The 12,961-nt window shown below is 46.9% G+C and overlaps 1 protein-coding gene and 1 long non-coding RNA gene across 5 annotated transcripts; both read left to right on the forward strand.

The window, feature by feature from the left end:
- The first annotated feature begins 1,852 nt into the window (after window positions 1–1,852).
- LOC123491409 lies at window positions 1,853–12,339 on the forward strand. Of its 4 annotated transcripts, XR_006661322.1 has the most exons (8): window positions 1,853–1,940; window positions 2,106–2,162; window positions 10,549–10,724; window positions 11,142–11,185; window positions 11,425–11,502; window positions 11,648–11,713; window positions 11,826–11,912; window positions 12,099–12,138. XR_006661322.1 is itself a non-coding variant. In XM_045222105.1 (6 exons), the coding sequence occupies exons 1-6, from the start codon at window positions 10,484–10,486 to the stop codon at window positions 12,210–12,212; spliced, it is 648 nt and encodes a 215-aa protein (XP_045078040.1). In that variant the 5' UTR covers window positions 10,223–10,483; the 3' UTR covers window positions 12,213–12,339. The 4 variants fall into 4 exon arrangements, 3 of the variants coding, with proteins under 3 accessions (XP_045078040.1, XP_045078041.1, XP_045078042.1); XM_045222105.1 differs by lacking the exons at window positions 1,853–1,940; window positions 2,106–2,162 and having other exon boundaries at window positions 10,223–10,724; window positions 11,826–11,930; window positions 12,099–12,339; XM_045222106.1 differs by lacking the exons at window positions 1,853–1,940; window positions 2,106–2,162 and having other exon boundaries at window positions 10,223–10,724; window positions 12,099–12,339.
- Window positions 12,340–12,342: 3 nt separating this feature from the next.
- Window positions 12,343–12,814, forward strand: LOC123491411. Its single transcript, XR_006661324.1, has 3 exons — window positions 12,343–12,386; window positions 12,507–12,605; window positions 12,773–12,814. It is a non-coding gene; the product is annotated as an uncharacterized LOC123491411 (long non-coding RNA).
- The last annotated feature ends 147 nt before the right edge of the window (window positions 12,815–12,961 follow it).

Raw genomic sequence — 12,961 nt, forward strand, 5'->3', positions numbered from 1 at the left:
ACTACCTTGACCCATTTCTCCTTTATGAAATCCTTCTGGGCCTTCTTAAACTTCATATCTTTGTGATGCCTCTTTTGTCCCAACTTCTTGTTCTTCTCCTACTTCTGTCTCTCATTTTCCATCTTTTTCTGCTCCATCTTTGATGGCTCTTTCCATGACAGACCAGGGGAAAGCTATTATCCTATTGATGTCACTTGTTAAATCCACTTCAAATCAGCGTAGATGAAGGGGAGGAGAGGTTAAAGCCTGGAGACATGGATTGTGTATGTGTGCCATTCAGAGGGTCAATGGGCAAGACAAAAATATTTAAGTGCCTTTGAACGGGGTATGGTACACTGATACGTTCTCATACTTACAGCTATACATACTCACACTTTCATACTCACATTCACACACGAACCCCACCTTCAACAGGTCTGATCACATACAAGGCCCCTGGATAGGCAATCGAGTAGGCTACTTCCTTACATCAAACTAGATGTAGCTCCGGCGCTGATGTGCTCTGGCATTTACAGGACAGAGCGTACTCACCAATTCTTGCCCTCTCACTGTTTATTCTCTTCCCCTTGCGCCTTATCGCTCTATATTTGTATCTGTTTATGCAACCTATCTTCCTTGGCCATGCATGTATGTGATAGAGACAGAGATACTAATACTTTATGGGAATTAACCCTGTTCTTAGAATCAGCACTGTAGAACATAGCGTGTATAATAAGTATAGTGTTAATTGCATTGTAGCCTAGGTTGCCTCTGGCTATGAATGTTTCTGTACTTGTATCAGTACATTTTTGGCTAATAACATAGACCTAACAATTATTGTAAATGTGTGTTTACCTTGTGTTATAATAACCTATTTTCAATTTAAATGATAGGACTGACTGAAAAGCTGACTTCCTCCATTATAGGCTCCTGGTTGTAATTATTACATGTGTAAGCCCACAACAGCATTGCTGTTAGATAGCTTCATTTATTTAGTTAGCTATACGAAATTAATAATAGCCTAAAACTTATATTAGCTGTATGGCTAGCTTTATTCAAAATAGCAGAACATACCTGCCAGGCGACAAGTCAGCTCTCCCGCGCTGCCTCTCTTTACGCGAAAATCGTCATGCAGACTTGTGCCCTCATGGAGATTCCGTGCAGTGGATAATTAATACTGAGGTATTAATTTGTGATACTTCACTAGGCTAAAACAAGGTTTACTCGTTCATTCGTGTCGGCCAACCACTGAAAACATAAATGTGTCAAACTTTGTCTGCCTCTTCTTATCCATTTGGTGGAATTTCAACCATGCTCCGTCTTCTCTGCTTCCCACCCCTCCTCGTGCACTTCTCCAATCCTTCCTCTCAGTCTCACAACAAGAGGATAATGCTAGTGTCTCGTTTCCCCTAGCAACCAGTTGCTATAGGAATATTCCTTAGTAATTCAAAGTGTTGATGATGATGATGAAGAGTCCAGATGTATGACCACGATAGTTAGATTAGGCTAGTTATTCAATCAAACACATTTATTTTACAATTATAGACCCCTAACCTAGGAAGAAATGTGTCTCTTATAAACGTCTGTGTGCAGTTACAGGTAGCATACTCCAAAAACTAGAGAAAATTCGACAAAAAATATATTAAATCCACCTTTTGCACAGTCCTCGGCATTTTAGCTGTGCACATCTCACATTTCCCAACACCGTTGCAGTAACTAGTCGTTTCTATGCGAAGCGGCTGCGGCCGCTTGTAGAAGTAGCCTTAATGACAGCACTTCCCACAGTGCGACCAAAAGAAAGATCTACACATATGCAAGCGGTATTTATCGCTCAATTCAAAAAGTGGATTTAATATTTTTCTGAATATTCTCAGTTTTTTGGAGTTCCACCTGCAACTGCACACAGATGTTCATAAGAGACAAGTTTCTTCCGAATCGAGAACAAAGAAAGTATCGCCAAGGTTTGTAAAAAAATATCCTGATTATGGTAAACAGCAGCCTATGCAAGATCTCAGATGAGCTTTAGCTCTGCCACTGAGGTTCGTGTTTACATGGCTATCTAGCAGTAATGTTAGAGGCTTTGATTCAGTTAGTCTACTGGGAGGAGAAGATGTGTCTTTCCCCAGGATACCCTTGCTTGTGGAGATAATGCTAGCAACCGAATGCTTTAATAAAGGATGAAGGTATAGTAGACCCAAGTAGCCTATTGTAAACTGTAACACATCTCACAATTAGAGTAACATGCAATTTTATCATCGGGGACATCACACTTTGTGCTATAGAGTATAGACTGTTGGGTTTAACAACATTTCCAAAACTCCATACCTGATCATAGGCTTTTGTTTTGAAATGTGTATGCCAGTAATGTTAATTTTATCACCAGCACTTTTGGAAGCATAGCACCACTGTAGCTATATAATCCAACCACCTTGACTGATGACTGTCAATTCCTGCTGGAAGTTTCTAACTTTCACAGACTAACCAACCTTTTCTAACTTTCACAGACTGACCAAACTTTTTTCACAAACGTTTTTAGAGTAAGATTGTTGGTCATGAAGATGTCCCTTTCCTAAAATATTGTAGCAAACAAGGGGCGGGGAAGCGAACCCAGGTTACATGCGTGAAAGGCACACACCCTACGCATAGCTCCAACAGATTTAACCCACTTGGTCAGAATTGTAATGTGGCTCACTGTATTAGCGAGGATCACTACACCGTTTCGACCACTTTGACCACCAATATGCAGCCTACAGTTTTTTTAGAGAGACAATAGATTTGTGGGAGTCCTTCGTAATTAAAACACTAACCAGCCGTAACATACGCATTCGATTTCTATTGTCTGCCATTTTCTTTTAGCCTCTGATTACTTTTATCTCCTAATGAAGATTTGTGTTGGTGTACTGGTTTTCCTCAACAGCCACCCTCTTTGGATGTACAGTGGGGAAAAAAAGTATTTAGTCAGCCACCAATTGTGCAAGTTCTCCCACTGTAGCTCAGCTGGTAGAGCACGGCGCTTGTAACGCCAAGGTAGTGGGTTCGATCCCCGGGGCCACCAATACACAAAAATGTATGCACGCATGACTGTAAGTCGCTTTGGATAAAAGCGTCTGCTAAATGGCATATTATTATTATTATTATTATAAAAAGATGAGAGAGGCCTGTAATTTTCATCATAGGTACACATCAACTATGACAGACAAAATGAGAAAAAAAAATCCAGAAAATCACATTGTAGGATTTTTAATGAATTTATTGGCATATGATGGTGGAAAATAAGTATTTGGTCAATAACAAAAGTTTCTCAATACTTTGTTATATACCCTTTGTTGGCAATGACACAGGTCAAACGTTTTCTGTAAGTCTTCACAAGGTTTTCACACACTGTTGCTGGTATGTTGCTGGCAACACAGACTTTCAACTCCCTCCAAAGATTTTCTATGGGGTTGAGATCTGGAGACTGGCTAGGTGTCACGGTTTCGGCCGAGGCTGCTCCTCCTCCTGGTTCGGGCAGGCTTCGGCGTTCGCCGTCCCCGGAGTATTAGCTGCCACCGTTCTATGTGTCTGCAGTTGATTATGTTTGTCTGTCTGTATCACCTGTGTCCAATTGTGTAATTATTACGTGTCCTATAAGTTCCTGGTTTTGTTCTAAGTATTTTGTGTGTTGTTGCTTCCTGCCTTTGTGTCGGAGCTTTGTGCTTTTGCTCCCGTTTTGTTTCGTGTATTTAGTGTTTACGCGTGTGCGTAATTTCCCTCGCCTCGTTGTTTTATTTTGAGGTCGGAGGTGTTCCTCTTACATTTTATGACTATTAAAGTCTGTTGGACTTTACCTCTGTGTCCTGCGCCTGACTCCTCCACCACATCCACATCGGTAGCCTTGACAGAACAACACACCATTTATGGAGTCAGCAGGAACAGCGGCGGTACCCGAATTCCTGGAGGACCGGATCAATTACCAGGACATCATGATCCGGCAACTCGGGGCCGCCGTGGACGAGGTGTCCAACAAACTGCGCCGTTTGGTGTATCGGGAGGTGCCCACGCCTTCCCACACCATCCCAGCACCAACGGCCAGCCCTCCTCTCTCAGCACCGGAACCCAGTGGCATTCGGCTCTCGCTCCCGAGGGCATATGACGGTTCTGCAGCCGGGTGTCAGGGCTTCCTCCTGCAGGTAGAACTTTACCTTGCCACTATACACCCGGCGCCCTCGGGATACGAGAGCGTCTCCGCCCTCATCTCCTGTCTCTCCGGCAAGGCGTTGGAGTGGGCCAACGCCGAATGGAGGGGAATAGACGCCGCAACCATCACCTACGCGGAGTTTTCCCGCCGCTTCAGAACTGTCTTCGATCATCCACCTGAGGGGAAAGCGGCGGGAGAGCGTCTATTCCACCTCCGACAGGGGAAGAGGAGCGCACAGGAGTTCGCACTGGAGTTCCGGACACTAGCGGCGGATGCGGGGTGGAATGAGAGGGCCCTCATCGACCAGTACCGATGTAGTCTACGAGAGGACGTTCGTAGGGAGCTGGCCTGCAGGGACACCAACCTGTCGTTTGACCAGTTGGTGGACATTTCCATCCGTCTGGATACCCTGCTGGCTACCCGCGGACGTCCCGAGTGGGGGTCGTCCAATCCACCCTCTAGCACCCCCGAGCCGATTCCCATGGAGCTAGGGGGTGCTGGCGCTAGAGAGAGGAGGAGAGGGAACCCGAGGGGGGCCATCCACTGCACCACCTGCGGTCGTGGAGGACACACTGCGGCCAGGTGCTGGGGAGGGTCTCCTGGGAGAGGTGACAACAGGCCACGCACTGGGGAGTCATTTCAGGTGAGTAGGCGCCCCACTCACCCAGAGCTCTCTGTTGGTCACATGAGTATTCCTGTGAGGTTTCCACAGGTGGCACCTCATTCCCAGCATAAGGCGCTAGTAGATTCAGGCGCAGCTGGGAACTTTATTGATCGAGCATTTTGTGCTAGGTTAGGAATTCCCCTTCGGCCGGTAGAAGTTCCATTCCCTGTCCACGCATTAGACAGCCGGCCGTTGGGGTCGGGTCTGATCAGGGATGTCACAGCACCACTGACTATGACGACGCAGGGGGTCATGAGGAAATCATTCAGTTCTATCTGATTGACTCTCCTGCGTACCCAGTGGTGTTGGGCCTTCCCTGGTTAAGTACCCATGATCCTACCATAGCGTGGCAACAGAGGGCTCTTATGGAGTGGTCTGCCCAGTGTGTAGGGAGATGTCTAGGTGTTTCCATAGGGGCGACCTCGGTAGAGAGTCCGAACCAAGGGCCCGCACTGCGCATTCCCCCCGAGTATGAGGATTTAGCACTCGTGTTTAGCAAATCGAGGGCAGCACGGCTACCTCCTCATAGACAGGGGGACTGTGCGATAAATCTCCAGACCGGAGCGGCTCTTCCCCGGAGTCATGTGTATCCCCTGTCTCAAGAGGAGACTGCGGCTATGGAGACCTACATAGCCGAGTCCTTGGCACAGGGATACATACGGTTCTCTACTTCCCCAGTCTCCTCGAGTTTCTTCTTTGTGAAGAAGAAGGACGGGGGATTGCGCCCGTGTATTGATTATCGTAGTCTCAATCAGATCACAGTTAAATACAGCTACCCACTTCCACTGATTGCGACGATGACGGAGTCATTACGCGAGCGCGGTTCTTCACAAAGTTGGATCTCAGGAGCGCGTACAATCTGGTGCGCATTAGGGAGGGGGATGAATGGAAGACAGCATTTAGCACCACCTCGGGTCATTACGAGTATCTCGTCATGCCATACGGTTTAATGAATGCTCCTTCAGTCTTCCAATCCTTTGTTGACGAGATTTTCCGGGACATGCATGGGCAGGGGAGTAGTAGTGTACATAGACGACATCCTAGTGTACTCTGCTACTCGAGCCGAGCATGTAGCCCAGGTACGCCGAGTGTTGAGACGACTGTTGGAGCATGACTTGTATGTCAAGGCAGAGAAATGCCTGTTCTTCCAGGAGTCCGTCTCCTTTTTGGGTTATCGGTTGTCCGCGTCTGGTGTGGAGATAGAGGTAGACCGGGTATCGGCCGTGCGTAATTGGCAAACTCCAACCACTGTAAAAGAGGTGCAACAGTTCTTGGGTTTTGCTAATTACTACCAGAGGTTTATTCGGGGTTTTGGACAGGTTGCAGCTCCCATTACGTCCCTGCTAAAGGGGGGTCCGGTTCGCTTGCAGTGGTCGGCTGAGGCGGACAGGGCATTTGTCAAACTTAAGAACCTGTTCACCTCGGCTCCTGTGCTGGCGCATCCGGATCCCTCTTTACCATTCCAGGTTGAGGTAGACGCGTCCGAGACTGGTATTGGGGCAGTTCTATCACAACGGTCCGGCACGCCACCTAAACTCCGCCCCTGTGCGTTCTACTCCAAGAAGCTCAGTGCGGCGGAGAGTAACTATGATGTCGGGGACAGGGAGCTGTTAGCCGTAGTCCAGGCCCTAAAGGTGTGGAGGCATTGGCTTGAGGGGCTCAACACCCTTTTCTCATTCTGACGGATCACCGTAACCTGGAGTACATCCGGGCAGCTAGGAGATTGAACCCTCGTCAGGCTAGGTGGAACATGTTCCTAACCCGGTTCGTTTTTAAGATCACATACATCCCTGGGTCCCAGAATGGTAAGGCAGACGCCCTGTCCCGGCGATATGACACAGAGGAGAGGTCCAACGAGCCTACTTCCATACTGCCGGAGTCTTGTTTGGTGGCTCCGGTGGTGTGGGAGGTCGATTCAGAAATCGAGCGGGCACTGCGTACCGACCCTACTCCCCCCGAGTGTCCTGTGGGGCGGACGTACGTTCCCTCGAGATTCGGGATAGACTTATTTATTGGGCTCATACATCACCCTCCTCTGGACATCCTGGTATTGGCCGGACATTGCACTGTCTTAGCATGAAATACTGGTGGCCAACGTTAGCCAGGGATGTGAGGGTTTATGTCTCCTCCTGCTCGGTGTGTGCCCAGTGTAAGGCGCCTAGACATTTGCCCAGGGGTAAGCTACATCCCCTGCCCGTTCCGCAACGACCATGGTCACACCTATCGGTGGATTTCGTAACCGACCTTCCCCCCTCCCAGGGGAATACCACCATTTTGGTCGTTGTGGATCGGTTTTCCAAGGCCTGTCGTCTCCTTCCCATGCCGGGTGTCCCTACTGCCCTACAAACCGCTGAGGCCCTATTCACCCATGTTTTCCGGCACTATGGGGTCCCCGAGGATATTGTGTCTGACCGAGGTCCCCAGTTCACTTCCAGAGTTTGGGGAGCGTTCATGGAACGGTTGGGGGTCTCGGTAAGCCTTACCTCGGGGTACCACCCAGAGAGTAATGGGCAGGTGGAACGTGTCAACCAGGATGTGGGTAGGTTTTTGAGGTCCTATTGCCGGGACCGGCCGGAGGAGTGGTCGAGGTTCATCCCCTGGGCAGAGATGGCCCAGAACTCTCTCCGCCACTCCTCCACCAACTTAACACCTTTCCAGTGTGTTTTAGGTTATCAGCCGGTCCTGGCACCGTGGCACGAGAGCCAGATCGAGGCCCCTGCGGTGGACGAGTGGATTCGGCGCTCGGAGGAGACGTGGGACGCTGCCCATGTCCATCTGCAGCGTGCCATACGTCAACAAAAAGCGAGCGCCGATCGCCACCGCAGCGAGGGGCCGGTGTACACACCGGGAGATCGAGTCTGGCTCTCGACTCGAAACCTGCCCCTCCGCCTGCCCTGCCGGAAGCTGGGTCGGCGGTTTGTGGGGCCCTTCAAAAAGTCCTGAGAAGATTGAACGAGGTGTGTTACAGGTTACAACTGCCAATTGAGTATAAAAATATTAACCCCTCGTTCCATGTGTCTCTTCTCAGGCCGGTGGTAGCTGGCCCACTCCAAGAAGATGAGATAGGAGAGACCCCTCCGCCCCCTTTGGACATCGAGGGGGCCCCGGCGTACAGAGTCCGGAACATCTTGGACTCGAGGCGCCGGAGGAGTGGTCTCCAGTATCTCGTGGAGTGGGAGGGGTACGGTCCGGAGGAACGGTGCTGGGTGCCCAGGAGGGACATACTAGATCCATCCCTCCTGACTGAGTTTCACCATGGGCATCCCACGCGCCCGGGTCCGCGTCCTCCTGGCCGTCCCCGAGGCCGGGGTCGGCGCACGGCTGGAGCCGCGCGTCAAGGGGGGGGTACTGTCACGGTTTCGGCCGAGGCTGCTCCTCCTCCTGGTTCGGGCAGGCTTCGGCGTTCGCCGTCCCCGGAGTATTAGCTGCCACCGTTCTATGTGTCTGCAGTTGATTATGTTTGTCTGTCTGTATCACCTGTGTCCAATTGTGTAATTATTACGTGTCCTATAAGTTCCTGGTTTTGTTCTAAGTATTTTGTGTGTTGTTGCTTCCTGCCTTTGTGTCGGAGCTTTGTGCTTTTGCTCCCGTTTTGTTTCGTGTATTTAGTGTTTACGCGTGTGCGTAATTTCCCTCGCCTCGTTGTTTTATTTTGAGGTCGGAGGTGTTCCTCTTACATTTTATGACTATTAAAGTCTGTTGGACTTTACCTCTGTGTCCTGCGCCTGACTCCTCCACCACATCCACATCGGTAGCCTTGACACTAGGCCACTCCAGGACCTTGAAATGCTTCTTACGAAGCCACTCCTTCGTTGCCCGGGCGGTGTGTTTGGGATCATTGTCATGCTGAAAGACCCAGCCACGTTTCATCTTCAATGCCCTTGCTGATGGAAGGAGGGTTTCACTCAAAATCTCACGATACATGGCCCCATTCATTCTTTCCTTTACACGGATCAGTCGTCCTGGTCCCTTTGCAGAAAAACAGCCCCAAAGCATGATGTTTCCAACCCCATGCTTCACAGTAGGTATGGTGTTCTTTGGATGCAACTCAGCATTCTTTGTCCTCCAAACATGACGAGTTGAGTTTTTACCAAAAAGTTATATTTTGGTTTCATCTGACCATATGACATTCTCCCAATCCTCTTCTGGATCATCCAAATGCACTTCAGACGGGCCTGGACATGTACTGGCTTAAGCAGGGGGACACGTCTCGCACTGCAGGATTTGAGTCCCTGGCGGCGTAGTGTGTTACTGATGGTAGGCTTTGTTACTTTGGTCCCAGCTCTCTGCAGGTCATTCACTAGGTCCCCCCGTGTGGTTCTGGGATTTTTGCTCACCGTTCTTGTGATCATTTTGACCCCACTGGGTGAGATCTTGCGTGGAGCCCCAGATCGAGGGAGATTATCAGTGGTCTTGTATGTCTTCCATTTCCTAATAATTGCTCCCACAGTTGATTTCTTCAAACCAAGCTGCTTACCTATTGCAGATTCAGTCTTCGCAGCCTGGTGCAGGTCTACAATTTTGTTTTTGGTGTCCTTTGACAGCTCTTTGGTCTTGGCCATTGTGGAGTTTGGAGTGTGACTGTTTGAGGTTGTGGACAGGTGTCTTTTATACTGATAACAAGTTCAAACAGGTGCCATTAATACAGGTAACGAGTGGAGGACAGAGGAGCCTCTTAAAGAAGAAGTTACAGGTCTGTGAGAGCCAGAAATCTTGCTTGTTTGTAGGTGACCAAATACTTATTTTCCACCATAATTTGCAAATAAATTCATTAAAAATCCTACAATGGGATTTTCTGGAAAAAAATTTCTCAACTTGTCTGTCATAGTTGACGTGTACCTATGATGAAAATTACAGGCCTCTCTCATCTTTTTAAGTGGGAGAACTTGCACAATTGGTGGCTGACTAAATTCTTTTTTCCCCCACTGTATTATTGTTGCCGGCTGTACAGCCAGAGCTTGTGTGCTCGCCCAGGGTTTCAATTTTAGTCTATTTTAGGATTAGGGTTATGTCATGAAACGTGGGCTACTAGGCCTACATTATAAATATGACACAATCAGCATTTCACTTTGGATATGAATAATCCAAATTATCAATCAGTTATCAAAACGCTCAGATATAACCACCAGGGCAGGAGGGCGAAGAGATGAGAAGAGTAGGCTATCTCAGCTGATTTATGCAGGAGATTTAAAATAATAATGTAAAACATATCTGTAGGCTTTTTAGTAACTATTTGAATGATGTTTTAGTCCAATGCATGTTGGTTGAACGCTTTGACACCTTGAACGTGAAAGTGAGTTGTTCAGTGAGTGTCTCCGCCTAGAGCATCACAGAGCTGATGAACGCGCTAACGTTCTTTTTCAGAACCATGGCGAGCGCATTGTGACGCTGTCCCTTCTACTCCTACTCAGAGCCATTGATACAGTATTTTCTAAATGGTTATACTCCTACTGTTCTCTAAACAATGGTTTCATAGTTTACAATTGTATAAACTCCCAAATCATGCTCAAAATTCAATTTAATTGATGTCACTGTTGAGTGTTTTTTAATCAGTTTGATAAACATGTTTGTCCCATTGTGACATAGCCAACCATGACTTATGGAAGAATTTGACGTATTAATGGTCCCTATAAAACCCTGTAATTCTAAGAAAGAATTGTCAGATGGTTTTGAACTCAGTCAAAATCACTGCAGTATGTAGAGCGATAATGAGTAGGTCTATGTTCAGTCGTTTGTTGACAGCGACCCCGCTGAGATTCCTCCGCGAGAGGCCGCTTCTGAGTGCAGCTGGCCTGTTGTTTGCGTCCGGTTCGGCAGTCTACTTTTATAGCAAATATTACGGTATCGGTGAGGATGCACTGGCCACCGTGGAGAGCGTGGACCGTGTTGTCACGGTTGAGGAGGGTAAGTTTACATATTTGACAATGTCTAAATAGTAATAGTCCCAAATGCCACCCAATACCCTATTTCTTATTTTGACCAGGACCCATAGTTCTATGGTTAAAAGGCGCTGGTCAAAAGTAGTGCACTAAATAGGGAATAGGGTGTCATTTAGGTAGCAATCATGGTGATGACATTTTTTACAGTGTAGCCCTAGATTAACAACAACAAACAAACTTGCTCCTTTGAAACCAAACCTTTGCTTTAGGTTTAATTGAACATGTTGGTACATTATGCAGACACATAAATACATTTGATGTCATACAATATAAAACACAAGTAAATATATGATCAGCCTAACTACATGGACAGATGTCTGGTGTCTTGTAGCTAGTATTTCTTAAACTTAGAGAAAACAATCCTTTATTGTTTTTCATAAAGATAATGAGCCCACCCTGGACCAGGAGGACCCAGTCCTTGTTCAGGTAAGAATGCTGCAGGCCTATCAATAGCTTGGGTGCCAGTCTTTCTGCTCTCTTGCCAATTCCATCGTGGCAATATGATATTGGCATCACAATCCCATAAGGAGTGGACAGAGAGCTGAAACAGACTGGCACCCAGGCTATAACAATACTGCTTCATTAGCAGGATTGGTTCAATAACAATCTGTCATTCAAACTGTCATTTTACTGACTCATAAATTGATCCTGATTTTCTTCCTTAGTATGTGGTTGAGGAGGTTGGGCACCGGCCCTGTCTGGCTTTAATCCCTTGGTCTGGACCTCTGTGGGTTCCCAGCTCTGTAAGTCCATCCATTCTGATACTCTTTGGTCTTCTCTCTGGTCTTAAAACTGGTTTATGTACTTTAAACATAAACATGACGTTTTCTGAAGAACAATATGGAAATACATTTCTGTAAACATATTCCCTATTTTTTATAACTGCAGCCAACATATTACCTTACCCATGCTGGGAGGATGCTGCTGAGAGAGCTGGCAGTGTTAAACACGCAGGTAACCATGCAGATTATTGGACAAAGCTCATCTGATCTAATAGGCAGGATTACCTTCAGTATCCACTACGGTAGTGAAATACTTTGATGTTCGTTCCCTCATTTTCTCACAGATATTCACAGTGGAGCAGCCCATTTTCATCTGTTTCACTCCTGCTAGGAGGATGGTATGGAATGAACTGTCCTCTCAAAATGAACAGGTAGCCATTCATATGCAGGTACCTCAGATGTTTCCTTAACCTTTCAACACAGACCTGTGTAGTGTCTCAGAATCTATCATGCAGTAGCCTCCTCTTGTTATCCTCCCTATAGCAGTCTGTCAGACCTATAGGCTACCTGTCTATCATTCAAACTGACTTTTAATTTGATCCTGTCTTGTTCCTTAGTATGTGGATGAGGAGGTTGGGCAGCGGACCTGTCTGGCTTTAATCCCTTGGTCTGGTCCTCTGTGGGTTCCCAGCTCTGTAAGTCCATCCATTCTGATACTCTTTGGTCTTTAGACTGGTTTATGTAACTTAAACATAAACATGATGCTTTCTGTAGAACAATATGAAAATACATTTCTGTAAACATATTCCCTATTTTTGTAATAGTCTGTAACACTGCAGCCAACTTATTACCTTACCCATGCTGGACGGATGCTGGTGAGAGAGCTGGCAGTGTTAAACACACAGGTAACCATGCAGATTATTGGACAAAGCTCATTTTATCTAATTGGCAGGATTACCTTCAGTATCTACTATGGTAGTGGGATACTTTGATGCCCTTAAAACTGTTCCCTCATTTTCTTACAGATTTGCAAGATTGAGCAGCACATTTCCATCTCTCGTGCTGGCATGATGGTATTGGATGAACTGTCCTCTCAGCTTGAAGAGGTAGCCATTCATCTGCAGGTACTTCAGACATGTTCTTAACATTTATATCTCAGACCTGTGTATTTCAACTATTATCATTGCAGTGGCCTCCTCTTGCAATCTTCCCTATGCCAATATTTTACTCCTATACAGTACCAGTCTATCATTCAAACTGACTCTTAAATTGATCCTGTCTTGTTCCTTAGTACGTGGATGAGGAGGTTCGGCAGCAGCCCTGTCTGGCTTTAATCCCTTGGTCTGGACCTCTGTGGGTTTCAAACGCTGTAAGTCCATCCATTCTGATACTCTCTGGTCTTTAGGGGGGCTTAAACATAAACATAACTTTTTCTAAAAGAAACTTCTGGAAATACATTTCTGTAAACATATTCCCTTTT

The sequence above is a fragment of the Coregonus clupeaformis genome, chromosome 8, assembly GCF_020615455.1.
Source record: "Coregonus clupeaformis isolate EN_2021a chromosome 8, ASM2061545v1, whole genome shotgun sequence".
Taxonomy (NCBI): domain Eukaryota; kingdom Metazoa; phylum Chordata; class Actinopteri; order Salmoniformes; family Salmonidae; genus Coregonus; species Coregonus clupeaformis.

What these genes read in the sequence shown, in the direction of transcription:
- LOC123491409 (XM_045222105.1), top strand. Translation starts at nt 10,484, where the DNA reads ATGGTTTTGAACTCAGTCAAAATCACTGCAGTATGTAGAGCGATAATG. An exon ending in CTCTGTGGGTTCCCAGCTCT is followed by an intron (nt 11,503 to 11,647) that starts GTAAGTCCATCC and finishes TTATAACTGCAG; the next exon opens with CCAACATATTACCTTACCCA. An exon ending in TGGCAGTGTTAAACACGCAG is followed by an intron (nt 11,714 to 11,825) that starts GTAACCATGCAG and finishes ATTTTCTCACAG; the next exon opens with ATATTCACAGTGGAGCAGCC.